Here is a 25,180-nt window from a genome sequence, read left to right on the forward strand (position 1 = left end):
ACTGTGTGTGTGTGCATGTGTGTACCTTAAGTGCATGCAGGGGTGTGTGTGTGTGAGGGGGGGGAGGGGGGGGGTAATCACGGTGTAGAATGTCCTTCTCATCACTGGAGCTGACCTGAGAACACAACAGTTAATCATCTACTAACCGCGCCGGGAGAGAAGGAAGGAGGGAGGGAGACAGAGAGAAGCCGCTGTTTTTTTTGTTTTTTTTGTCGTTGCCGCACAGTTGCGTTAGAGCACGGACACTTTGATGCACCTGTCTGGGTTTGAAGCTGAAACAGAAGACGGAAAAGAGAAGAGGAGGATTCTTACCCACCCCTACACATGAGTCACCGGGATAAGTTGCGCGAGGACCCGAGGAAACGCACCTGCTGCTCCGGAGGGAATCTTTTCTAAGTATGTGTGTCGTTATTTAACTACGCCCACGTGAGCGGCGGCCTCATGGGGCCCGGGCGCCGTCCAGCATGCCAGCTGTAGCGGCCAAGCCTGCCGCTCGGGACGACATGGTGGCGGAAGGAGCAGGGGAGCGGGAGGCCGGCGTGGCCCAGTGGGAGACGGCCGGGCCGGGCCGGGCTCGGCCGTCCCTGCCCTCCCTCAAGGTCCCCCGGGAGATGCTGCGGAGCTTCCCCCACTCCAAGCGGGTGGGCTCCTACCTGGTGGGCAAGATGATCAACAAGGGCTCCTTCGCCAAAGTGATGGAGGGGCTGCACATCGGCACCGGGGAGAAGGTCGGTCCGAGAGAGAAAACGATCGCACAACGTGCAAAAACAAAAGGAGAAAAAAACAACAACTGTGATTGCACGTTTGCAGCTCGTGCCTTCGTAAGCCGAACATGATAATTACACCATGAAGGCAGGCAGGATAGTTATTACGCTTGTTATGAAAAAATAGTGAGTCAGACCCATCTGTCATGACTTCAGAACCGTGACTCTCTGCGGGGTTTCGCACAGTCGACTCCTTCTATTTCCTGCTCATTTGTAGAAATGTCAAACGGTACAGATTTGTTGTCCTGTTTCCCAGCTCACTATTGACTTGTTTATTTAATTTTCTTGATTTGATGAAGACAACTAGGAAATGCTAAAACCTTTAGCGACGGCCGTGGCCGCTTGCGCGCGCGCGTGTCTATGTGGGTGTGTGTTTGCAGCGACTGTCTGTCATCGGTCACTGAGCCGCTGACCCGAGCTCATGTGTACCTGACCCGGTTGCCTTGGCGTTGACTAAACCCATCCCCACCGGCGCTATAGTCCCTGTTAACCCCCGTCACCCTGGACAGGCACAGACCTGTGGAGGTGAAGTCTGCAAATATTTAAACACCGCAGCGGTGGCGCGGAGGAGCCCTTTTATTAAAGTGACACTTGAATTTTTAATGAAATGACCCACAAAGATCCGAGAAATAAACGCTCTGTGTGTGTGTGTGTGTGTGTTGTGAATAAGGCATTATAAAGATTGAAATGAATGTTTTTTGAGTGAGCCTGCCAGTCCTCACTTTTCCTCAAAACTTCATTCTTACATTGTAAAGTCATCAGTTTAGAAGATTGGCCGTACTGTAGTTAAGGACAACAAGAAGGGAAGTCAACGCAAGTCTTCAAAAAAGCAGCAAAAAACAGTGTGTATGCGCGTGTGTGTTTAGCTGGCCATCAAGGTGATCGACAAGAAAAAGGCCCGGCAGGACTCGTACGTGCTGAAAAACATGAAGAGAGAACCTCGAATCCACCAGATGGTCCGACATCCAAACATCGTAGTCCTGCTGGAGGTACCGCTCACGCAAACCGCTGATCACTGAATCCTGAAATTTGTTTAAAAAAAAAAAAAAAAACACCCAACTATGACATAAAATAACATGTTTTTTATTGTGAGACTCTGGAGACGGAGAACAGCTACTACATGGCCATGGAGCTCTGCGCCGGCGGCGACCTGATGGACCGCATCTGCGACAGGAGGAGGCTGGAGGAGCGCGAGGTGCGGCGCTACACCCGTCAGATCCTCTCGGCGGTGGATCACCTGCACAAACATGGTGTGGTGCACAGGTGAGGTGGCGAGGGTCGCGGCTCAGAGAGCAAGGCCACGTATTGCACAGTGCATTGTGGGAGCTGTGGAAGTCTTTTGCTGCGTTAAGACTGCCAGCCGAAATCCATACCAGATTGAAACCGGATGGCTCTTTAGTAGTCTGAACAGTCACAAATCACATCAAATCAGATTTATTTTATTTTATTATTTTTTTTGCAAAACGGATTGAAACCACCTTCAGGAGGTAGTTTCAAATCGCATTTGGACAGATGCATCTCAGTGTGAACAGCTCCAAACACACCGATGGGTTTTGACTGTCCTTTGACGTCACTCTACGCGACGCAAGAGCCAATGCGCCACCAGAGAGCGCCATTCCAGGAGCGGAGCTGTAACGTAATGGAGCAGGCAGAAGAAGTAGAAAACCAGCAGTCCCTGGACAGTGGAGGAAACTCATTGGCTCATCAGTCTGTGGGGAGATGGCTCCATTCAAGCCAAGCTCCAGGGCACGTATCGCAACAAGTCCATTTGATATGACGTCACACACTACACGCTACGCTGGACGACGTCGTCGCTACAGCCAGCCCGAAGTGTCGGATTTGCGAAGGAATCTGATTTGAATCAGATTCGCCTGCAGTCAGTCTGAACGCAGCCTTGGTGTGAGACGGTCAATGTACACTCACTCACCGCATGCCCACTCACACGCACACACACACACACGCATGCAGGCTGCTCAGCCTCAGTGCTGGGCTTTGCTTTAAGACCTCTTGGCTCCTCCAGAGGTGGGAATGTGATTACCAGGCGATGACCTCATCATCCTGCGCCGGCGCCATGATTCACACATCATCACGACATCACGGACTTCCTCTCTAATGAAGTCCCTCAGCGAGAGCGCTCCCGGCCGCTCACTCGCACCTCCTTTTGGACACCCCCCTCCCGCCCCCACACACACACAGTCCTCGCACAAAGATGATTAAACTGGATATAAATGGAAAATTCACACTTCGCTCCAACGTGCGCCACCCACGTCCAGTAGGTTGGCCGCATGCTCCTCCAGTCTTTTTACGACAATGTCTGCTTTTTCTCTCTGTCTTGCATCCGTCCTCTCTTCCTCTCTCTTCCCTTGCGTCTTGTCTTTGAACTTCTCTTGTGGCGTTTCTGGATTTCTCGAGACCCCGGGTGTCCGCCGGTGCGAGGGAGGCAGATGAAAGGATCCCTCTTCCCTCCAACAAACCGCAGATTTTCATTTAGCCACTGCAACGTTCGAGCTGGGGCCGTGCGGTCGGTGGCGAGGACAGCGCGGTGGGAAGTCAAGTGAATTCTTTAGGCGCCCCCCCAAAACAAAACAAAACAAAAAATGCACGCCTTGATGGAGACGTGCGAAAAAGAAGAGAGGGGCTTTGATTTTCTGTGAAGCTCGACTTGTAATTGATTCCTTCATTTGAGGAGGAAATAAGCCTGTGGTTTTGTTGGTTAACTGAAAGTCTTAAATGAAAGCAAAACTCTTTTTAATTTAATAATTTTTAATTATTATTACTATTAGTGCCCTTCAATCTTGCAAACTCAAATTTTTTTTTTTCCTTTTCTGCATAAACCAGTGTCTTCTCATCTGGTTGCCCTTAAAGGGACACCTTCAAGGGACGTACACACATCTCAAAATTTGTGCCATTTCGCACCTTGATAGCTCTCTCCTGTTTTTTCATCCTTCTGCAGGGACTTAAAGATCGAAAACTTCCTGCTGGACGAACACAACAACATCAAGATCGTGGGTAGGTGGGCACATCCGGCTCGTCTCAGGCGACAAACTTCACAGCGACCTGGTCGCAGAATCAAAGCTGCTTCTCCAGAACATGTCGTCGAAAAAAAAACAAAAAAAACACCCCAAAAAAACCCACTGATCTTTTGCGCAGACTTTGGCCTGAGCAACACTCTGAAGGCTGAGTCTCTGTCCCCGGAGCTCCTCAGCACCCAGTGCGGCAGTCCCGCCTACGCGGCCCCCGAGCTGCTGGCTCACAGGAAGTACGGACCCAAAGTGGACGTCTGGTCTGTGTAAGCGATCCGATCATATCTTTTTGTTTTTTAAAAAAAAGTGCAATGTTTTTATCCTCAAGGACTGTGTTTCCCTTCGTGTCCCTCACAGAGGCGTGAGCACCTTTGCCATGCTGACGGGAACGCTGCCCTTCACCGTGGAGCCGTTCAACATCAAGCAGCTCCATCAGAAGATGGTAAACGGGGAGATCGGCAGCATCCCGAGCGACGTCAGCAAAGGTCACCGGAACATTTTTCTCACATCTTGTTTGCACCAACTTTTTGAGCTCGCGGGAGCTGATGTCGAAATTTCCGACCAGCGAAAAGCCAAACATGAGCAACAAACAAGTGGAAAGTTCAAATCAAACAGAGTACGGTGCCATTTGAGAAGGCCGTCCTCATTATCGCAGTCCCATCCAATTACGTGTGAAATGCAAAATATACGGCTCATTGTAATTATCCCTGCAGCTTCTCCGAAAGCCTGCTACGAAAACACGAGCGGGGATCCAAACCGCAGGACTGTCACGAGAAATGAGCGGGAGACGGGGTGGGGGCGGGAAAATCTGCCTCACTCTCTTGTTCCGCTGTGACCCTCGTGAGCTCGGTCTTTATTTTTGGTCTCAAGTCACTTCATTACGACTCCGTCATGGCGCCATGTCATCGCAAATAAATACAGCGACTGCGACTGCGGGCGAAAACCAGCAACGCTCTGACACTCCGAGAGTCTGATGAGATCAGATTAGTGGCTTAATGCCGACGCGGACGACATCCGATAGCCGCTACTTTTTTCAGGCTCATGTTACGTCTGCGCCCGAGGAGCGCCGACCCTGTTGAGGAAGCTTTTTCTTTTATTACTTTTTTTTTTTAGAAATTGTTACAGAAGCTATGTTTAACTTGAGATTCTGTTACCATGGTAACAACCGTGGCAAGACTGCGAGCCCTCCCTGATGTGTGCGTGTTTACCTACGTTGTGCAGTTACACCTTCTGTCAGTAGAGGGAGAGAGAGGAATTGAGACCATGCTTTTTCTGCATCAGTTTAAAGCACAAAAGCGAAATCTTAATGAGTCATTGAAACATTCTGAACACTGACTGGATGATTCTTCCAGACCTCACGCTCCCGCCAATTTCCATTTCCCAGAGATGAGATCTCGGGACACACACAGGATCAAGCACTTACCATTGTTTGCCTCGCAGGGAGAGACAATCTGTTCCTCTTTCTTTGCTTTTTGCGCTTCAAATCACGGGGGCGTAAGGCTGTTCTGTGTAGAGTTTGCATGGTTTCCCTGTCTCTCTATGTGGTCCTGTGATAAACTGACAATTTGTCCAGGGTGTAACCCTGCCTTCGCTCCAAGACTGCTGGATTGACTCCAGCACCTCGGTGACCGTGAGTGCGAGAGAAGTGATGATAGAAAGCGGATCAATGCACAGAAGGGTGGACGGTTACGTTATTTTTCTTTCGTAATTTCCCTTAAGTTGTTATTTTTTTCCCCTCCCTGTAACCTAAATGGTTTTGGCCTATCATGCCACTTTAAACACAGCTACTAATTTTCCACCTTGGCTGTAGCTGCAGGCTGGCCAACCGATCGATAATCACAGTGTGTTCCGAGGCAGGTTAAATCAATTTGGAAACGCTCTCCTCTCAGATGCCTTCAGGTCAGGAAAACTGCTCTTTGGGGACATTGTAATTGAATTAGCTGCCAAGACGGTTCGTACCGAATCACACTTTCATATAACTTGTTTTAATTTAGAGCTGTCAGGAAAAAAAAACAAACAACTTTCTTGTGGCTCGCAACATAATAGGCTGGATTTGGCCCGCAGCCTTTGTTCTTCCTCGGCTTCATTACAGAGTTTGATCTGTGTTTCAGGCGCGACGGCATTCGTGTTGTCTCTCCTAGAGCCTGAGCCAGAGAAAAGGCCGAGTGTCAGAGCCGCGATGGAAGACAAGTGGATCAACGAGGGATACGCCAAGAAACCACTGCACACACTTTCCTACAAAAACAGGTGAAGATCTTCTTCCTCAACACACTACCGGCCAGCACAACTAAAAAGCAACTTCCAGAGACAATGAAGCAAAAATGTGTGCTCTTGTGTTTGTAAATGACCAGATTGTGTCCGGAGGACCTCAATGCTTCTGTGCTGACATACATGACCGAGACGCTGAACTACTCCCCGTCGGAAATCACGCACACCGTCACCGCCAACAGGCCCTCCGCCATTATGGCCTCCTATCACCTGCTGCTCCAAAAGCTCTGCAGGAGCCAGAGAGGAACGAAAGCTGCCAAGGTTCGCGCCTCATCATCGCACACGCTCACAGATCCACGCGCAGCTTTTTTTTTTTTTTTTTCCAAAGCCAAACTTAGGAACAGCTTGAAACTTTGTGTGTCTGGTATCTTTTAGACATCAGAGGGCAACAACTGTAGTCCTCCAAACAAGACTGCAGGGAGAGTGGGGAACAGGACAGAGAAAACTCTGCAGCAGGTAACCATGACAACAACATCAGTATTACCCGAGTAAATCCGTGATCTAAGAATACAAAATCTCTTGTGATGCCATGGTAACAAGTCCACGGTATCTGTCCTGGTATACATATATAAAAAAGCAAATGTGTGGTATGCATTGATTAAACAATTAATCAACTTTTAATGTGACAGTATGCGTTAAAAAAGAGTTTCCTGACTCCAGTATGATAGGGTATCAGTTTCGGTGTGTCCAGCATTTTTTTTTTTCCCTCATTCCTTGACACAGAGGAAAATCTAAATTCTTCTGAGCTAACAAGCCCGCATGAGGATCTGAAATCTCACAAACTCCGCCACATTCGCTCCCCTGCTAAATCTGCATACAACAAAGGCCTTCACATCCAACTTGCCTTCATTTTACTACATCTAAAAAAAACAACCCCAAAAGCCCAAAACCATTGCAAGCCCATGACGACATCTAGACAACTTCCCCAACGTGATACCAATAAATTGCAACATGCCACGAGTGTAAAAACAGATGTGGTTAGGATTGTTTAGGATTGCAAGGCTCCCCACTTCATAACTTTTTTAGTCTCCCGACGACTAATCGCTGCGTCGCCTGCATGTTTTTAGGCTGAAGTGACGTCGGAGAAAAGCTCCAAGCAGGCCGGAAGACCCCTGAGAGCCCAGCAGACCGCCGAATATCAGAGCAGCAGCAGGAGGCGGCCAGAGGAAGTGCTCAGAAAGGCCCACCGGGTGGACGCGGAGAACCGCCCGCCGTCGCCGTCTCTGCCTCAGCTTCCTCGCCCGGCCTCACCCCGGACGACCCCTCGCCTTCCCTCTGCGGAGAACGGCGGCGCCGGCGAGGATACCGCTATCACGTCGGCCGGCCGAGGAATGCTGTTTCCCGAAGGTACCGGTAGCCGTAGTCCAGAGGTGAAAGTGCAACACAGTCCTTTCGTGTTGGGTGTGTCTCTCCAATTCATCATTTTCTGGGTCGCAGTGTCCACGCTCGGGGACAAGGAACTCGTCCACGCCCGCGCGCCTCCTTCCAAAAGCCCTCCGTCTCAACTCTGCGACTCGGCGCCCTGCCAAGTCCCCTTGCCCGACGAGCCAATCAGAGAGGGCGGCACACTGAGGCCCATCCGGCACACGCACCTGCTCCGGACGACCCAATCGGACGGGGCGGCGGATCTCAGAGTGGACTGCTTCCAGGAGCAGCAGCCCAACGGCCTCACAGCGTTTTACTCCTCGGAAAAGAACGGGGTATCTCCGAGGATGCTCCCGGAGGCCGACAACCAGCCTCTGTCGGAGAGAGATCGCCTGGAGAGGACTCACACGTCGGCCTCCGCCGCGTTGCCCCGCCTCTGCCACGTGGCGCCGAAAGACGTCCGAGCCGGCAAGGTGATGTGGACGGGCTTGAGTCGGGCCGGAGCCCCGGGTCTCCTGGTGAACGGGTCGAAGCCTCCAACGTTCCCCTCGCAGCGACAGCACACTTTGGTTATCAAGAGCCTCCGGCAGGAGAAGAGCAAGAGGAGAGAACTGTCGGCACCAGGAGTAGGAGGAGCGGGAGAAGGGGAGAAAGGAGGAGACGGGATGCATGGAACAAAGAGGAATTCTGTTCTGCTGCGTTCGTCACTCCAGCGGCGGACAGGGGACCTGAATCTACCGTTGCTGCCTGCCGCCATGCAGGAAAAGGCAGACAGGAAGAACAATCTGCATAGCACGGAATACTGATCTTTGGATGTGACAGGAAAAGTGTGTCCAGCTCAGTTACGAGAAACATGCGATTTACAGGACTTTGTGTCCATTCGATTCTCCAACTTCCACTGAGCAATTTCCAGTTGAGCGGAAATTGCCTGGTGACAGTGGCTAGGATTTAAAAAATAAATAAATAAATGTGACGGTAAGAAAATATAGAATCAAAGTTTGTGAGAAAAGTGGGTAAAAATAGAATTTAACAAAGTAAAAATGGCCAGCAAGAAGAGTGTCAAGACAACGCTGTCATGTGGAGTTTGTCCTTGTGGTGTAGCTCTAAGCTAGGTGTCAAAGATGCCCAACTCTTCAACAGTGCACACACGGTGTGGAGAATCACAAAGCATCTTGACACTGTCAGTGGACGTTGAGGACCAGGTGTAGACGACTGCTGCAGAAGACTTTTCAGACTTTCACTACTTTTCACAAGTGTTTTTTTTTTTTTTTTTTTAAACATTGTTAGTGTCGTTCTATTCATGCACACACACTGGACTCTTTGAAAACAAGCAAAAAATGTAAAGCATTGTTTGTATGTCACTGTGCCAAATTTTTTTTTTGTCAAACTAACCTATTAGGACCTTCACTGTTGAGCCCTGGCCCGGTTACCAATTGCCTCCTATTTCTGTACTCAAAATAAACAGATCTTTTTGTCAGCCCTGTAAACGCAGCACTTCACTGTTCTTACAAATATTTTTGTAAAAACAAATAAAAACAAATAAATGTTTCGCCATTATTGTTGCTTTGTATATTTTCAATTATAAACTTCAGGGTTTTTCAACAAACCCAAATATTTCTGCATTGACAATCTTATACATCGTCCTAATTTAACAATTTGTTTTTAAATCTAACATTTCCAACATTCTGAATGATTAATATTCAGTTCTCCTGCAAAGAGGCGGTGGAATCTGGTTGCTGCTTTGTGGGCCTTTTCATAGTTGCTCAATAATTGAATGGCTGTTACCTGATACCGTCTGTCCACCCATAACTGCGTGTGTGTGTGTCGCATTTGCCTCGTGTTATGCCTGTGCCCAATGAGGACAGATTTAATCTCGCGATGCGGCTACATCGCACACTCCACTTACCTTATTGGCTCCTTAACTGATCAAGTAAGTTCTGACACGGTAATTGGTCAAACACACAAGATGCAAACTGCACAATGGGTCAACATATCAAACAAGGACGGCCAGTTGATCTTATCTTGTCTTAGGAGCCATGGAGCAACATGAAGGGGAGAGTTCTCAGTGTATTTTAAGCATTAATAAAACAACTTTTTTTTGGTTACTTCTTCAGGGGTTTAGTTAATCCAAAGCTTACAATACTCGACCTTTGGTTACAGTCAGACTGCGGATAACATTTCTGTAAGAACTGACAGAAAAAAAAAATAAAAAATCCCCCTTACATTTACTTGGCAGCTTTTAGTCATTAGCAGGAATAGACGCGCTATTATATCTTCGGTCATTCTGATGTGGTCTCAATTTCTCTGCTGCCACTGGTTGCAGCCAATGTCAAGTCCTGTTAGGTGCAACCTTACAGAGTCGCCCATTTGTGGTCCCCCGACGTGAGTCATGCGTTTGCGTGTTCAAGCGGCTTTGTTGGCAGCGTTAACGCACGCTTGGACGTGCCACCCGGTGCCTTGTGTGCTATTTAGCTATTAGAGAACATGCGCAGTTTTGTGCTATTGACATAAATAAAGTGTATCGGGCTGATCTCCTGACTGGGAGGCCAGGCGCCACCTCGGCCCTCGGCTTGGTCTCAGCATTTCCCTTCAGATTTATGTTGAAAAAAATCCGTTCAATGTGATACTAAGAAAGACCATGTTTATTGTATTTGTTTTTATTTTACATACAATAAAACCAAATTATTTGATAGCAATCAATCAATCAACTTATTTGTACAGTGCTAACTTCCATCCAAAAACGTCTCAAAGTGCTTTGTGCAATCAGAGAAAAAGAACCAACTGGGCCCCCCGAGCAAGCAAAGTGCGACAGTGGCCAGGAAAAACTCCCCTGTGGGAAGAAACCTGGAGCAGACGCAGACTCCAGAGGGCCGTCATCTGCCTTTGACCAGATGGGGTGAGAAGGAAATACAAAAAAACAACAACACTTAAATGGATTCTTTAAGTGTTCCACCTGGTGCGTCAGTGTAACGGGGACAGTGGCACGGTTTGATTAGGACGATGGCACAAACATTTTCAGCCTGAAAGCTGAAACTCTGTGCACACTGCAGATGGCCTCTCTGTGCCATCATTCATGACACTTCAGCTTAATCCCCCTCTTGATGGCTGCTGAGAGACGTGCCCTTTGTGTTTGCCCTCCGCACAACAACGCAAGGATTTAGAACCAGGACAAAAGAATAAAGGCACAACAGATATCAAGTTCACAACATAATGTAAATCTTATGTGCACCATTAACCACAGCTATTTTTCATTGGCAAATACGGTAGTGATGTGAAAACAGTACAACTATGGCCACCTAGTGGCAAGGGGCTGAAATTACAGGAGGCGCTGTGAGAGAATGAAATGGATGGTGTTACTCCATTAGCACTTCAGTAGTCTTGGGTGTCTCAGAATAATTGCAGTACCCATTATACATTGTGTGTGTGTGTGTGTGTGGGAGAGAGATAGAGAAAGAGAGAGAGAGGGAGTCTGGGCAAACCTGTGTCTGGTTTCTAATGACGTTCATCCATAATTGAGTTTTACCTTGCCGGGGGAGCGATCCAGGGTGACGTGGTGGTTAAGTCGTCGTCTCAGTTTGTGTGTATGTGTGTGTGTGTGTGTGTGTGCCAACAAACAGATTGACACTTCTTTCAGGGAGAGATTTGGGCCCTCCCTCCGCCGACGCAGGTCAGAGGTTACAGTTTTGATTAAGGAGGGAAGCATAATTTGGGTATATTAGCATCTATGTAGGTATATAAGCAACACTATGTTTTGCATTTATACAAGGACAATCATTTCTGCAAAAGGAAAAATCTGCAATCAGAAGCAGTTTTAAAAATAGGTTGCAGAAAATGTCACAATTTGTTTTGTCATTTTTGAACATGTTGCGATTTTGCATTGCAACACGTGCTATGACGGGAATGTGGTTTTGGATTTGATTGCTCTTAAGAAGGTAGGGTTAGTGTTAGACTACTTAAGAAAAAAAAAAAAAAAAAAAAAAAAAAAAAAATCTAAACTTTTTTGATAGTACCAGAAAATGCGAGAGCACCTACTGTCTTTTTAGTTTTTCAGTAGTTCCCTCGTTTTTGTTTTTTTTAAATGAGGCCATCAGGACAGTGCGCTTACTGGCATGAAGCTCTGCCGTGCCACCCACGAGTGGTCGCCTCATCTGTTTGCTTCATCCGGCCTGTTTGCTCAAACCAATCAGGGTGTAATCTGAAAATCTCCTCTTTGACGCATGCAGACATATAGACAGAGGTTCGGCTTCTGAATCACCTTTAAATATCTCAGGTCTGACTTGAGATCATATCTAAACTGTCAACATGTCATCTAGTGTAAGCAGTCACTTAAAGGCATTAAAGGACTCAAGTCCGGAACGCTTCTCCAGCCGCCCACCTCTGTCATCGCACAGAGCCTCTCTTCTTTCTCTCCGCTTTGAGCAGTTAAACGTTTCCCTCTCTGCAAGTCTCACAGCGTCGCAAAGATTTATTCCCTCTGCAGGTACAGAACCATCCGACCCGTGAAGGTGGCCACAGTAATCCTTGCCGATTCCTCACTGTAAACTGACTTCACACGGCTGCCTCCGCAGGGTGATTTTTATTAACCGCAGCCTGCCAATGGGACGGAGGCTCAGGGCGTCACGGGGAGTGGAGACTCACGGAAGGGGGAACTTTCAGCGTGTTCAGGCAGGACCGACTGCCTCACTATGGCTGCACTTTCTTCGTGTTCAGACGACGAGAGCTCACAGCAACTATAACTGCCTCCCATTTGGGATCTATACTTGGTCGGAAAAATTGAAGCAAAGCTGAAGGAGAATGCAGGAAAAGTGCAACCCAGGCTCTGAGGAAGCATCGGCGGAAGGGATGGCCGATCAGTGTGAGCAGCGGACGCAAGGTAGAGTGAGGAGAAATTCTGTTACTCAATCAGAAGCTGTTTTTGCACTCGTTCAAACATGATTTACACCTAAAATATGCACAGCAGGAGTTGCTTCACAGAAGGATCCATGAAAACTAAAGGCAATAAAATACATACCTGGGATTTAATTAAAAAGAAATGTAATGAGAGGGTTTTAAATGTGATTATAAGGACTAAAGATGCAGAGAAAGTCAATTTTTCTAAATTTCTCCCGCCTAATGAAGTGCAAACCTCCACTCCTACTCATTGAAAGCCTTCTTCTGTTCCACAGCAACGCGGATAAGAACGTTCACCCGTTGGATGAACCTGCTTCTGCAGAAAGTGAGGCATCATGGCCAAAGCCTTATTCTTTTTTTTTTTTTTTTCATTTGATCATTTGCTGAATGCATTCTTTACTCACTCACAGTGTGATCCTCCACTCATGGTGCGCGACCTGTTGGCAGAAGTCCGGGACGGACAAGTGCTGATGGCTCTGCTGGAGCAGCTGTCAGGATGCAAACTAGTGAGAATCGTGTTTAAGTGTGGAATTAGTCTGATGCCAGTGTACAAAGTTAGTGAGACAGTAAAGAGGTAATAATAATAATAATATTGTCCAGAAAGAAAAGTCTTTGGTTTTAACTTTCTGTTCTTCTTTCAAATTGAAAATACCAACAAGTCCAGAAAAAAAAAAGCTGTCATAGCAACATCCAAGCTAATCTCTTTAGCACCAGCCATTGTCTACAACTTTGTAAAGTTTTCTAGAAGTCTTAGTTAAAAGTCTCTATCCATTGAATGATTTGGATTTTAAAGCTAAAAGAAATCTGAGCCATTTTCCTCCTGTGCAATGTTCTTGTGACTCCTCTACTTTATTCTCCTACGTTAGCTTTACAGGTTCAGGTCCTCCCCTCAACGAATCTTTCGACTAAATAACATTTCCAAGGTCCTGTCTTTCCTGGATGACAGACACGTGAGTGTCACCTGCAAGATGCAACTTTGTGTTTTGTCTGTCTAAGCCTGGAGGAAAAAAGAAGAACTGGTTGCACCTGATCTCCGTTTGTCCCTCAGGTGAAGCTGTCTGGCGTCGACCTCTCTGGCATCACTGACGGCGTCCCTTCTGTTGTTATTAATCTTATTTGGAGCATCATCCTGCATTTTCAGGCAGGTCCCATGTGTCAGTAAGTAATATTCCACTCCTGGCGTCGTTGCTTACTTGTGTCGAACGCAGGTGAAACCGGTGGTGCGGGGTGCCAGCGAGCCGCCGCACCAGGTGGATGACAGCAGTAGTGGCGGCGGCGGCAGCAGCTACTCCCGCCATGCCGCGCCAAGAAAAGGCAGAAGGGCTGATGTGGAGCCAAAGCCTCAGGGCAAAACAATCAAGACTCTGCTGCAGCTGGTCCAAACGTTTACGTCAAGGTCAGTCTGAAAAAATAGGCTAAAATCGAATGAGTGAAGACAAACAAACCGCAACCAGCTTCATCCAAATAGGTTTGGGGTGCAGGTGCAGGATTTCGGCAAGAGCTGGAGCAGCGGGATGGCCATCGTGGCTTTGATCAAGTCCATAAACCCGGCCCTGGTTGACCTGAGGGAGAGTTTGTCCAGTGATCCCAGGCGGAACATCCAGCTGGCCTTCGAGATCGCCCATCGCTGTCTGGATATTCCGCCACTGCTGGAGTCTGAAGGTACTTGGACAAGAGATATTTCCATTAACAGTGTAAGAATGAAAATTTGTGTTCCAACTGCCTCTGTTGTACCGTGGAAAACTAACTTTTTTTCTTTTCTCCACAGATTTGTTGTGCGCTTCTCCGGACGAGCAGTGCATCATCACCTACGTGTCCATGTTCCTCAGACATTACTTGACCACAGAGGTTTGTATGCCTTGAGTAACAGGCGGAACACATCAGAATGTTGATTAAGCAGCTTAGCCACCGGGTGCTGCTTCGTCTAGGACCAGGCATGCTAAGCTAACGGCCCACAAGCTATAACGCTAAACACAGTGTTAAGAGAAAAGTGGTGTTTGTTTCGCTTTTAAATTGAGCGATGGATTGAAATTCCACTTGTGCCTACAGGATGGTGCGATATACGGCGACGTTCCCGAAATCCCCAACAGGGAATCACTTGAGCCCGTCAGCTTAGGGGAAACTCATGCTCATGACCCTGAAGCGCAGGTGTTGCTCAAAGGCCTCGAGACCAGCAGCGAGCAGCTCCTGTGGAAAAAGTGGTCCAGAAGACCATCAGGCGTCTCCGAGCAACCTGCGAGCTGTGCTGCCACGCCACCGGCGGGCAGGAAGAGGAGCACGGTGAACCCGCCCAGTCCACTGGATGCAGGTGTCTTAAGCCAGGAGATCCGATCGTGGATGAAGGAAGCGGACCGGACCTACAGGAAGCGGAGGCCGGGTGGCAGCTGCTTGTCTTTGAGCTCCGAGGAGGGAATCTACAGCTTGTCAGCGTTGGATTCAGAAGATGAGGAGGAAGAGGAGGCCGCAAGCCACACCCTGGACCTGAGTCAGCAGGTTTTCCCACCACTTGCCTCACGCACACGTTTAGAAGTCGAAGAAACGGCAGAATCAGAAGCTCTTGAGAAGTATGAAAGGAAGGAGGATGAAAGCGGTTGCAGAGGGATGGTAAGAAGCACAGACGTGTTTGACTCGCAGTCAGAGGAGAAAAACAAGAGCCACGGAGAAGAATGTGGAGCGCAGAGAGTTGTCAAAGCGCCGAGGAATGATGGCGGCAGCCGTTGCTGTGAGGAGGTGACAGAAGATGCGGGATTGGTGACGCACAGGTGTGATAAAACACCGTCTGAGGCGGATGAAACCCGGAAAATGGATGCGTTTGAAGCGCAAGGCCGGAGGAAAGAGCCGCAGGAACAAAGCGGGAGAGGTCCGAGTGAAAATTGTGAGGCGGCGAGTGAGACGGCAAAGGAGGACGACAGCTTGACAGCACTCGGCGGAGCGAGAGATGAAATGGGAAAAATAAAGAGAAAAGGGTGCTGGAGGGAGGGGAAGGACGACAGGGGCGCGTGTGAAGTGACAGGAGGCGGCGGTGAAGTTGCTGTTCACACCCAACAACAGCGCGATGGGAATGTCAAGAAGGATGGTTTAACTTCTGAAGGCCGAGAAGGGGAGGGTCACAGCGGAGGTGCAAACAATCCCGTCTACTTGACCCCGATTACCGGAGCAAAGGAGAGAAGCGGAGAACCCAAGGCCGATGGATTTAAATTCCAAACGACAGGAAAAAATGTCCACTCTGGCGACATCTTGTGGCCACAGACATGCAGTGCAACTGATCAGCCACTGAGGTGGGTCATGTTTTTTTTTTGTAAAATACGTGGGTAAAATATGTGGGTAAAAAAAAAGAGACAATATGTAAAGCTCACTGAGCAATTATTGTTTCCAATCCTTCAGAATTATTATTTTTTTATTTTATTTATTTGTACAACTGGTTTCTAAACATTCAATATTTAGAAACCTTTCATTCTGGACTCCAGTTGATTAAATTTACAAAGTGATTTACAAAAAACAAAACAAAACAAAACATAGATCTCCAGAAACTGACATCACTCCCAGCAAACATCACAAAGAGCTGATTTCTAGAACTAGTTTTAGAAAACAACCAAAACAAAATCAAAAACTAAATGCTATATGGCTTTTTTTTTTTTTTTTTAATCAGGGTTAGGGTTAGGTTTTTGGAAAAGGTAAGAATTGACCATCAGACCAGGTTAGGGCTCGGGTTAGGCATTAGGGAGGTTAGGGTTAGGGCAGATACACCAATGACCTATAATTCTCAAGTCATACCAGGATGTACTCAAACATCTTCTATCCCCTTTTTACACTTCCAGTGCTTTGGCTCTGTGGAGGATGAAAGAGCTTCAAAAACACAACTCTGTAATAAATAAGTGAAGAAGTGATGGATAATTCAAAGTTAACTCAACCTTGCAAAAGACGACACCGCGCTGTCTGCGCTCTGCTCCGTTTTTCAAAAATGGCGACTGCAAAGCGACGAGCTCAGCCTGAGTCTTTTTCCGTGTCTTATCTGCCTCCTCACAGAGAGGGAGGATTCACTCTGGAGGCTGCGGTGGCCCGCTGTGACATCACACCGCTGGAGCTGGAGACGCTCCTGGCCCTGTGGATTGTGATCTACTGCTGCTTCATCCTGCATCAGATGAACTCCTGAGCCCTGCCTGCAGCACTGCTTTATCAAGACGCGCTTATTAGCTCAGTTATCAAGCAGCCCTAAAAAAAGCAGGGGGGACTCATAAGGCCGGCTGGACTCCTTATCTGTGTCACTGAATTTCCCTCATGGCAGCAGTTAATGATTAGCTCTTGGTTGTATTTTTTTTCCCTCCACCGCTGTTAGCAGGAATCGTTTATCATTCGGTGTTTCATCTTCAGATAAACAACCGTGATTCCCTGAAGCAAACATGTTCTCAGCTATTTGTTCAGACAATAAAGTAATTTAACTGTTTTGTTTTGTGTGTGTTGTTTTTTTTTTTCAGAAGGCTACCAAAAAAATCCCCCACTGCCGTCTCTTTAATGTACATACTTTCAGATAGAACCACCACTATTCCAAGATGGAACCGCTACAGTGCAGTTGATGATATCGACCACATGGTGGCATTGCAGTATCACTGCAGGGACAGTCCGATATATCAGCCTTTCCACACAGTTTTCCACTTGATTACTGGGAATCCCACCTGACCGGCTGTTTAATTAAAAGCTGCATCGACAAAGGCAGATTAAGACGCTAATATTTAGCCACCGTTAGACGTTTCAAAGTGACTTAGACGGTATTCTGCCGTGTTCTTCTCTCGCGAATGCCCCCCCCCCCCCCTTGCAAGTGTTAACTTCTCCTTGAAAAGAGAAAATCAAAGTATGCTCAAGTTACACAAGTGTTCAAAATCCATGTTTGTCAAAAACGTAGGAGGTGTGTCTGAGCATGCACTGTCCTCTGATCTGCGCACACACACACACACACACACACACAAACACACACACACACACACACACACAGTCATGTTTACTTAGAGCTCAACCCTTGGGTCAAAAACTCAGAAGCAAAGATCAATATGCTTTCAACACCAGCGACACCCCCACACTTCCCCATAGCAGCTAGAGTTTGGCGCTTTTTTTTAACCTGCGGCATCTTTGGATCAGGCCGGGATGGTGAACGAAGGAGTGATGGTGCGCTTGATGGTCAGTTTCACGCGCCTGGCAGCGCTAGCGTTGCTGTTGGGCTGCACAGCAAACGGCTTGGCCCCAACCAAGGAGACCGTGGGGCAATTCTCTGGGCCGCCGCAAAGGGAAAAAGAAGACTGCTGGCAGCGGCAGACCAACACTTCAGCCCTGAACAGAGTCTTGGCCTTTGAGCTTTACCAGGACTTGGCCACCAGAACCGCTGGCCAGCAGCAGCAACAGCAGCAGCAGCAGCAGCAGAACATCTTGTTCTCACCCCTTGGCCTGGTGTCAGCTCTGGTCCTGCTGTCCCAGGTGTCCGGGCCTGAGAGTCAGAGCCAGGCCTTGGGGGCGCTGGGGCTGGCAGCCAACTCCACAGAGGAGAGCGTGGAGGCTACCATGTCGGCTCTGGTGGACCTGCTGCATAATCTCACTCTGCAGGAGGGAGGGGTTGCAAGGGGGGTCCAAAGGGCAGAGTTGGAGGATGGAGCTGGAAGAGAAGAAGGGACTGGGGCCACTAAAGGGGCCGGCGCTGGAGAACCCGAGGGTCAAAACGCAGATGATGTAGAGAATGTAGCAGAGGGCACGGCCGGGAGTGAGGACCGAGTTCGCGCCGGGGCCCGTCTGAGAGTGTGGAGCGGCCTCAATGGGAAGAGCTCTCCAGACTATGACAGCTTTCTGTCCGGGAACGTCTCGCCCGTCGGTGGAGGTGCCGCCGTCTTCAATGTCAGCCTGGAGACGCTGGTGAAAGACTTGCAAGCCTCCGACAAACCCGAACTTAACAATTATGTGTATCTCAAAGGTAGCTCTTGGGTTGGCTGAGTGAAAGTGATGAGAGATGTTGATGAAAGTGTCCTCAGGTTCAGACGGCAGCTTCTTGAGACAAGGTTGGAAGATATTTGTATTATTATTATTATTATTATAATAATAATAATAATAATAATAATAATAATAATAATAATAATAATAATAATAATAATAATAAAGGATATTTCTGAATTTTTTAAAGTACAAAGTGCAACACCTTTTAATTTTGAGGCTAAGTTGGCTAAACTATTGTTCGGCTGGGTTGCTCATCATTGCCAAGAAAACCCATCGACCGTCTGAAAGGTCTCCGGATGTCACAGGTTCACGGGAGACGGCACAGTCAGGATGTTCGCTGCAGGGCTGCTTGCCCTTGAGCTAATGCGGATCGACTGGCAAGAGAAATACGATGAACAGCACGACAATGGGCTTCTCGTCTCACGATCTTTCTGACCCGCACTGCCACATTCACTTTGTTTACATCAGAAGCCTGCACATTGCTGTACGAGCCGTGCGAGGCAGAGTCCACTTAAGCTTTTGTGGCACGGCTCGAGACGTCCACAAGGACGAGTCTCGATCGGAAAAAAAATTGAAGCAATTCGAATTCAGCTCACGATTGGCTCTCTACCTGCGGGCTTACCGAGAAAATTTGGGGACATCTGCGACACCATGACGCATGATAAAACCGCATTTTCGAGTGGGTGCTTATCACGAGCAGCCCCAAAGCTGTGCAATAACCCTGCTGTTTAATGTCCCACCTAGATGGTCCGCCACTTGTCAGGTGGGGGGGATTATGTTGGAATTTACTGCCTTCATTACCGCAGATGAAAGGAAAAATGGGCCTCAAAATTAGAAACAAATCAGCATTTTTGTCCGCCAAGAACGTCTTCAGCTCCTTGAAAATGAGCAGATCTACAGTTCCACGGTCCTGTTCGGCCTGAACTTGCTGGACAACACTCGCAAATGCGCACACATCCAGTTCAGACGTGTCAGGTTGTGGCATTAAAATCAGACAGCGAGGCCCTTTTTGTGCGAGCGATTCATTTGGCCACAATTTATGCGTAACCTCTTCCATCTTCTTTTCTACCGCCACTGTGTCAATCAGGTCGCCTGCCGTTCGAGCGACGCCCCGCTGTGCCGCAGCGCTTCCAGCTGAATGCCACCGACGGCGTGGACGTGGCCATGATGTTTGGCGACGACTCGTCCGAGGTGATGATGCTGTACGACACCAACTGCTCGGCTACGGTGGTGCAGCCGGCCCAGTCGGAGCGCCTGGCCACGCTGCTCCTGCTGCCCAAGGCCGAGCTGCAGCCCCTGGAGGAGTGTCTATCCGACGCCCGCATGAGATTTTGGATCAACAACCTGAAGCCGGGGTACGTGGGGCAGCTCTTATCCAGACACCCGCCCAATATTGACTTATAAGAAACCGTTTGACCCCAGATATCAACCATCTTCCTCATATCTTTATCTGTGTTTTACCTAATGTTAGGTCTTTGATTATCTTATTTCACCTCTTCGAAAACGCCACACAGATCAACTCTTTTCAAAGAGGCAAGACGATCTACCGACGGCAAAGCAATTATCTTAGTTAACTTACAAAGAGTGATGTCCTCTATTAGTATTAGACCTTTTTCACTCCAGACTACTCCATAAAATAACGAGTCACATCTCCTCGCTCCTCGACTGAGAGAGACTCTCAGGCTCTTTCGGATAAGGCTACTATGCATGCAGAACTAGCGAAATGTTAACGTTAAAAGTTAAAACTAGGAATACCAGGCACTAATGATCCCGTTTTCAGGCCAATGTGATGTAAATGTCACTGCATTTCTGCAGATTACAAGTAAGTGTGTCACGGCACACTTCTATACATTGCATTTATATGTTTTGCATCCTTAATTGTGTAAAGTGTGTTCTCATTGGGAGTAAATGCAAATGCACAACACCATTACCACATTCAGAACAGTCTTAAAAATTGAGGTGCCAATTATCGTGGTGACTGGAGCTACTTATAGCTATAAACTTTAGCTTTCAATTTAAATCCAACTCTTAAATTGTGTTTTTGCGTGCATGCTGGTACCAAAGTTTGTTGGGTTTGCGATGATTTGCGCTTACTAGTTACCTGCTCTGCAACGTGCTTCAAACTCCAAACTACAGCAGTGAATTGCAATCAATCAGCACGAACAGTGCAATCATTACACTGTTCACAAATAAACCCAAATTCACATTACTAATGTGAATATGGGTTTATTTGTGAAGAGCTGTTGCCTTCGCTGTAGAACATTTTTTTTGTTGGTTCCACTGCAGACAAGCTGTAAAATATTCCCAAAACCTGACAGCTAGCGTTGGTAGCAATCAATTCTAGTAAATGCAAAACAGCAGTGATTTATTTTGGGGAAAAAATGCTCCACTGAGATTAATGTTATGCACTGAAGTATACTAATGAAAGTCACAGGCTTAACAACGCTACCAAATGATGCTAATTGGTCTAATGTGTCCGCCGACTGTCTCCCCTAACAGTTTAAATAATAATAGCTCCAAAGCACTGCGTGTGAGTGTAGAAACCCAAGGGCTAGCATGCACGTACAGCAAGTGACTGTGCACATGTTCCAGGACCTGTCTTTTATGAAGTATGTTTGCTTATCCTTGAGCTTGTATTGATCTGTGACAGGCCACCAGTTCCCCCGCACTCACTTACCCTCTGCCATCTGCTAGTATGATGAATGGTGCTGAGTAGATTCAAACTCAGCAGTAATTGCTGCTCTCTGTTCCCAGTTAGTGAAAGTATGAGATAGAAGCCATAACGAGACACACACACATTGATTATTTTTTTCCACAGGCGGGCAGAAATCCTTTTCCCAAAGTTTCAATTGAGGAAATCGTACAGTTTGGAGAGCCTCTTGAGGAGCGCGGGGATAACAACCATTTTCTCAGGGTCTGCAGACGTCTCCAGAATATTGCGAGAGAGGGCGCTCAGACTGGTCAAGGTTAAGGATTTGTCTTGATTAACATTGTGCACTGAAAAGTGACAATGCAATGACTTTTAATTTTGCGTTGCAACACTCAGGGTTCTCAAGAGGTCCTGCTGGAAGTGGAAGAGACAAAGTTGGACCAAGGGGGTAGACCTGACATCCCTCTGGACTTCTCTGTCCCACCGAGAATTACCTTCAACCGACCCTTCATTCTGATAATCTATGACAACCTCACAGGGCTTGTCCTGTTGATGGGAAGGATTGTAGATCCAACAGATGTCTAATGGAATAAACATACTCAATTTCCCACTACATTGTTTTTTCCCTTTCATCAGAACCTTTAAAAAAAAATTTCAGCAATGCCATTTGATGATTTGTTTGAATATCCTGCCATTAACATTTTTTTCCTTTTTGATTTTGATATTTTCAATTTACATTGCCACCCCCTGGCGAAAAGAGAGCTCACCGAAAACGGCGTCACATTTTTAGCTTCCTCGTGAGGCCCACCGGACGGCCTTGTGGACATGTCACAGTGGCATTTAGCTCATTGATGAATGGCAGTGCGTTTGACAGAGTAGGACAGCAGATCTATCAAAAGTAACAAAAATGTCAACCCATTAATCAATACGTGTCCAACAACTCATCTTCCAAGAGATGAGGTGTATTGTTAATTTTCACTTAAGGTTCCCCAACTAAACTTTTTAACCGATTGCCGTAATGCAGTGTGTAGGACTTGAGGCATTTTCCATTAGCGGTGAAAGAGACAAAGAAACTTGTATATTTTAACATCAAGGTGTCGGGCTTGTCAGTTTTTGTGCAAGTGGGAAGATGTCTGATGCAATCACGTGTAGAGCAACTCATTTTCTCACCAAAGATGAGCAGAGCGAGTCGGATTGCATCAGTAGAGATAGTATGCCTGCTATCTCATAGAGAAGCAGGGTTAATATTTAAACAAACTGTCAGCTGACTGTCAAGCCTGGATATAAGGGAGGACATTACTGTTGAACTGCCTGCAGCAAAGAGGACACCCAGGGTAAGTGAGGCACTTTTGCAAATGCATGCATATATTTGTATTTCCTTCACTTGCAAAACCAAGGCAAAATGCAACTGCGTTAGCCATGGGCTGCACTAAGCCATAAGGGGTTTCACCTTTTGAAAATTAATTTCACTTAAAGCGGTCGAGACTGACTAACCTTCTCTGTCCTGGACAGGCTGTAAAGATGCGGGGATTCATTGCTAGTTGCACAGTTGCAGCCTTTCTGCTGGCTGTGGCTTTAGCAAACCACGCTCATGGTCACCACCACGGCCATGACGGCCATCATGGCCACCACGACCACCACGGCCACCACGACCACCATCATGACACCATGGCTTGCCACAAGATCGCTCCCCATAATGCCGACTTCGGCTTTGCTGTCTACAAAAGTCTGACTGCCAAGACCGATGCTGGGAAGAACATTTTCTTCTCACCCCTGGGCATCTCCTCAGCCCTGGCCATGCTGGCCAAAGGAGCCAGAGAAGAAACCTACAATCAGATGGTCTCCGCACTGGGCTACAGCAGTCTTACCCAGGACCAGATCGACGAAGCCTATTCTCATCTTTTCTCTATGATTCAGTCCAGCGATGACAACCAAGCGTTGTCCGTTGGCAACGCAGTGGCAGTTAGACAAGGCTTCAGTCCTCTGCAGATGTACCAAACCGATGTTGAGAGGCATTACTCTGGAAAGCTCTTTGATGTCAACTTCGGCGAACCTGCCTCTGCTGCTGAGGAGATCAACAGATACATTGCAGCCAAAACCCATAACATGATCCAAGACCAAGTGAAGGACCTGGACCCCGAAACAGCCATGGTTCTGATCAACTACATTTATTTCCAAGGTAGGTTCCAGATTGGGAACCGATCATCCGATGATAGGCTACTTAACATACCACCATCAATTGGCTTTTGTCTTTTTATGTCTTTCAATCAAGCGAACAGGGTTTGGTTTGCGCAACCTTACAAGTCGCTGGAGCTTTGCTAATAACTTTCCTCTCATCTGTGTGTGTCAACAGGAGAGTGGGTGAAGCCATTCGATGCCAATCTGACAGAGAGGGAGGATTTCCACGTGGACGAGAACACCAAGGTCCAGGTGGACATGATGAAAAGAACCGGCCGATTCGATTTCTACAATGACTTTGACAACAACACCAAAGTTATCATGGTGCCCTACAAGGGCAACACCTCCATGATGATTGTTCTGCCTGATGAGGGCAAGATGAGCGAGCTGGAGGGCAAAATCAACAAGGACCTCCTCAGGAATTGGCATGACCAATTGGGACGAGGGTAAGAGATGATGTTTCAGTTCCTGATTGATGTTTTCTAATGATGCCCGCCTGTTCACCTGATTCTGTTCAGATTTAATGTAATCTTTACCGTTAACCTTATTAACAAGCTGTAACTGCATATGCAAAAATATTTTGACCCTGGCAATGTTTTGCTTGTCAGCTCTGTGGATCTGTTCCTGCCAAAGTTTTCCATCAATGCCGACGCCTCCCTGGACAGCACACTGAAGGAACTGGGAGTAACTAATGCTTATGGGGACAGTGCTGATTTCTCTGGGATATCCACAGAGGCAAGACTCAAGATCTCAAAGGTATGGCATACTCAACAGTGCCACATAATGAATGAGTATGGACATGTTCAACAACGCACGTAAGGTTTTGCGTAGCACACTGATTTGCAACCTCTTCTTCCCTACCACCAGGTTTCGCATCGCGCTGCCCTGAGCGTCGATGAGACAGGAACAACGGCGGCTGCCAGCACCGTCATTGAGATCATGCCCATGAGCATGCCAGAAATCATGAAACTTAACAGGCCGTTCATGATCTTCCTCCTGGAGGAGTCCACCAGGAGCATCCTGTTCATGGGCAAGATCAACAACCCCACAGCCATATAAAAACATTAGCGGAAATGAGTGGCTTCTGTTGTATTTTTATTCTTTCATTTTAATTCAACCTCACCCCGTCTAATGTTTACTGTGGAAAGAAGCTCAAATTCACCTGAAATGGACCAATAAACTGTGAGCCTTTGTGAGTTTGTAAAAGCCAGAATATTTTTTTGTATAAGACACAACCATTAGTGGACAAACCCATTGAAACAAATCTGCCTCATCTTTAGGTTATTGCGCTATTGCGGTCTTGAATAGGTAGCAAAATAAAGACTTGCCATGAACTTCTTTTTTTTTCCTTCCGTTTCAGTCATTTATGTCAACCTAGCATAGCCCAGGAGGGAATAATTCATTGGCTGATGGGAGTATTTTCTTCAAAATAAAATTAAAAAAATATTGTGTCTTGCACGCCGTGCTAAACCTTTGCTACTGCACTGAGAGTGGGTAGGACAGGAACACATATGGGACCAAATTGCACATACAAGGCTGTGGTGTATAATAGTGTCATCATGTACACATATGTTGAAATATTTGTTGACATACGTATGAATGTAAGTATGAAAGAATCATAACATGCATCCCAGCAACCTGGGTTGAGTTAACTCAACATCGTTTTCAGGTCATTTTTAGATTGTTTTTTTCTCTCTCCATCCTTTCGCTCACTCCATATGCTCCTCAGCATGTGCTTAAATTCCAGCCACCAGCATCTCCATGGGTGGCAGTAATCTAGAGCAGTAAGGCTCCATTGTTGACGGTTGATTGAATGTAACTTGTTGCAGCTCAAACTGTGTCTGCCACACAAGCGGGTAATACCACGACTACAGATGCCGTCTTCCTCTTCTTCACCAACCATCTGCCTCCATCTAACCTAATCCTCTGCAAAACCAACTCACTTCCTGTCCTCATTCTAAACATCCATAAATCTCCTCTTTGCTCTTCGCCCAGACCTCCTGTCTGCAGGTTCCAGCCGCAACATCCTTGCACTGAAATATTCACTGTCCCTCCTGGGGACAAGTCCA

General features: G+C 47.2%; 4 protein-coding genes across 4 annotated transcripts; all 4 read left to right on the plus strand.

Moving 5' to 3' along the window:
• Window positions 1–201: 201 nt before the first annotated feature.
• On the plus strand, window positions 202–8,897 carry LOC142879982 (uncharacterized). Its single transcript, XM_076013574.1, has 11 exons — window positions 202–728; window positions 1,631–1,753; window positions 1,858–2,027; window positions 3,718–3,773; window positions 3,915–4,053; window positions 4,145–4,272; window positions 5,899–6,034; window positions 6,139–6,316; window positions 6,431–6,511; window positions 7,123–7,402; window positions 7,493–8,897. Exons 1-11 carry the CDS (start codon window positions 465–467, stop codon window positions 8,224–8,226), a joined length of 2,289 nt encoding a protein of 762 aa, XP_075869689.1. The 5' UTR covers window positions 202–464; the 3' UTR covers window positions 8,227–8,897.
• Window positions 8,898–12,117: 3,220 nt separating this feature from the next.
• On the plus strand, window positions 12,118–16,728 carry LOC142879917 (uncharacterized). The gene is made up of 10 exons (XM_076013477.1): window positions 12,118–12,293; window positions 12,586–12,635; window positions 12,721–12,816; window positions 13,177–13,260; window positions 13,359–13,468; window positions 13,500–13,706; window positions 13,779–13,972; window positions 14,079–14,158; window positions 14,360–15,588; window positions 16,337–16,728. The coding sequence occupies exons 1-10, from the start codon at window positions 12,215–12,217 to the stop codon at window positions 16,461–16,463; spliced, it is 2,256 nt and encodes a 751-aa protein (XP_075869592.1). The 5' UTR covers window positions 12,118–12,214; the 3' UTR covers window positions 16,464–16,728.
• A 677-nt stretch (window positions 16,729–17,405) lies between these two features.
• On the plus strand, window positions 17,406–21,546 carry LOC142879922 (thyroxine-binding globulin-like). The gene is made up of 4 exons (XM_076013483.1): window positions 17,406–18,263; window positions 19,371–19,638; window positions 21,102–21,249; window positions 21,330–21,546. The coding sequence occupies exons 1-4, from the start codon at window positions 17,450–17,452 to the stop codon at window positions 21,516–21,518; spliced, it is 1,419 nt and encodes a 472-aa protein (XP_075869598.1). The 5' UTR covers window positions 17,406–17,449; the 3' UTR covers window positions 21,519–21,546.
• Window positions 21,547–22,146: 600 nt separating this feature from the next.
• LOC142879923 (alpha-1-antitrypsin homolog) lies at window positions 22,147–24,445 on the plus strand. The gene is made up of 5 exons (XM_076013484.1): window positions 22,147–22,267; window positions 22,446–23,112; window positions 23,287–23,557; window positions 23,720–23,867; window positions 23,979–24,445. The coding sequence occupies exons 2-5, from the start codon at window positions 22,455–22,457 to the stop codon at window positions 24,168–24,170; spliced, it is 1,269 nt and encodes a 422-aa protein (XP_075869599.1). The 5' UTR covers window positions 22,147–22,267; window positions 22,446–22,454; the 3' UTR covers window positions 24,171–24,445.
• Window positions 24,446–25,180: the final 735 nt, after the last annotated feature.

The sequence above is a fragment of the Nelusetta ayraudi genome, unplaced genomic scaffold, assembly GCF_046127955.1.
Source record: "Nelusetta ayraudi isolate G7.1 ecotype Tasmania unplaced genomic scaffold, CSIRO-AGI_Nayr_v1 ptg000151l, whole genome shotgun sequence".
Lineage (NCBI taxonomy): Eukaryota > Metazoa > Chordata > Actinopteri > Tetraodontiformes > Monacanthidae > Nelusetta > Nelusetta ayraudi.

Excerpts from the sequence above, each read along its gene's own strand:
- LOC142879982 (XM_076013574.1), top strand. The coding sequence starts at position 465 with ATGCCAGCTGTAGCGGCCAAGCCTGCCGCTCGGGACGACATGGTGGCG. Across the intron at positions 2,028-3,717 it reads AAACATGGTGTGGTGCACAG|GGACTTAAAGATCGAAAACT; the intron begins GTGAGGTGGCGA and ends ATCCTTCTGCAG. Across the intron at positions 3,774-3,914 it reads CAACAACATCAAGATCGTGG|ACTTTGGCCTGAGCAACACT; the intron begins GTAGGTGGGCAC and ends TCTTTTGCGCAG.
- LOC142879917 (XM_076013477.1), top strand. The coding sequence starts at position 12,215 with ATGCAGGAAAAGTGCAACCCAGGCTCTGAGGAAGCATCGGCGGAAGGG. Across the intron at positions 12,636-12,720 it reads TGAACCTGCTTCTGCAGAAA|TGTGATCCTCCACTCATGGT; the intron begins GTGAGGCATCAT and ends ACTCACTCACAG. Across the intron at positions 13,707-13,778 it reads GTCCAAACGTTTACGTCAAG|GTTTGGGGTGCAGGTGCAGG; the intron begins GTCAGTCTGAAA and ends TCATCCAAATAG.
- LOC142879922 (XM_076013483.1), top strand. The coding sequence starts at position 17,450 with ATGGTGAACGAAGGAGTGATGGTGCGCTTGATGGTCAGTTTCACGCGC. Across the intron at positions 18,264-19,370 it reads CAATTATGTGTATCTCAAAG|GTCGCCTGCCGTTCGAGCGA; the intron begins GTAGCTCTTGGG and ends TGTGTCAATCAG. Across the intron at positions 19,639-21,101 it reads ATCAACAACCTGAAGCCGGG|GCGGGCAGAAATCCTTTTCC; the intron begins GTACGTGGGGCA and ends TTTTTTCCACAG.
- LOC142879923 (XM_076013484.1), top strand. The coding sequence starts at position 22,455 with ATGCGGGGATTCATTGCTAGTTGCACAGTTGCAGCCTTTCTGCTGGCT. Across the intron at positions 23,558-23,719 it reads CATGACCAATTGGGACGAGG|CTCTGTGGATCTGTTCCTGC; the intron begins GTAAGAGATGAT and ends TTTGCTTGTCAG. Across the intron at positions 23,868-23,978 it reads CAAGACTCAAGATCTCAAAG|GTTTCGCATCGCGCTGCCCT; the intron begins GTATGGCATACT and ends CCCTACCACCAG.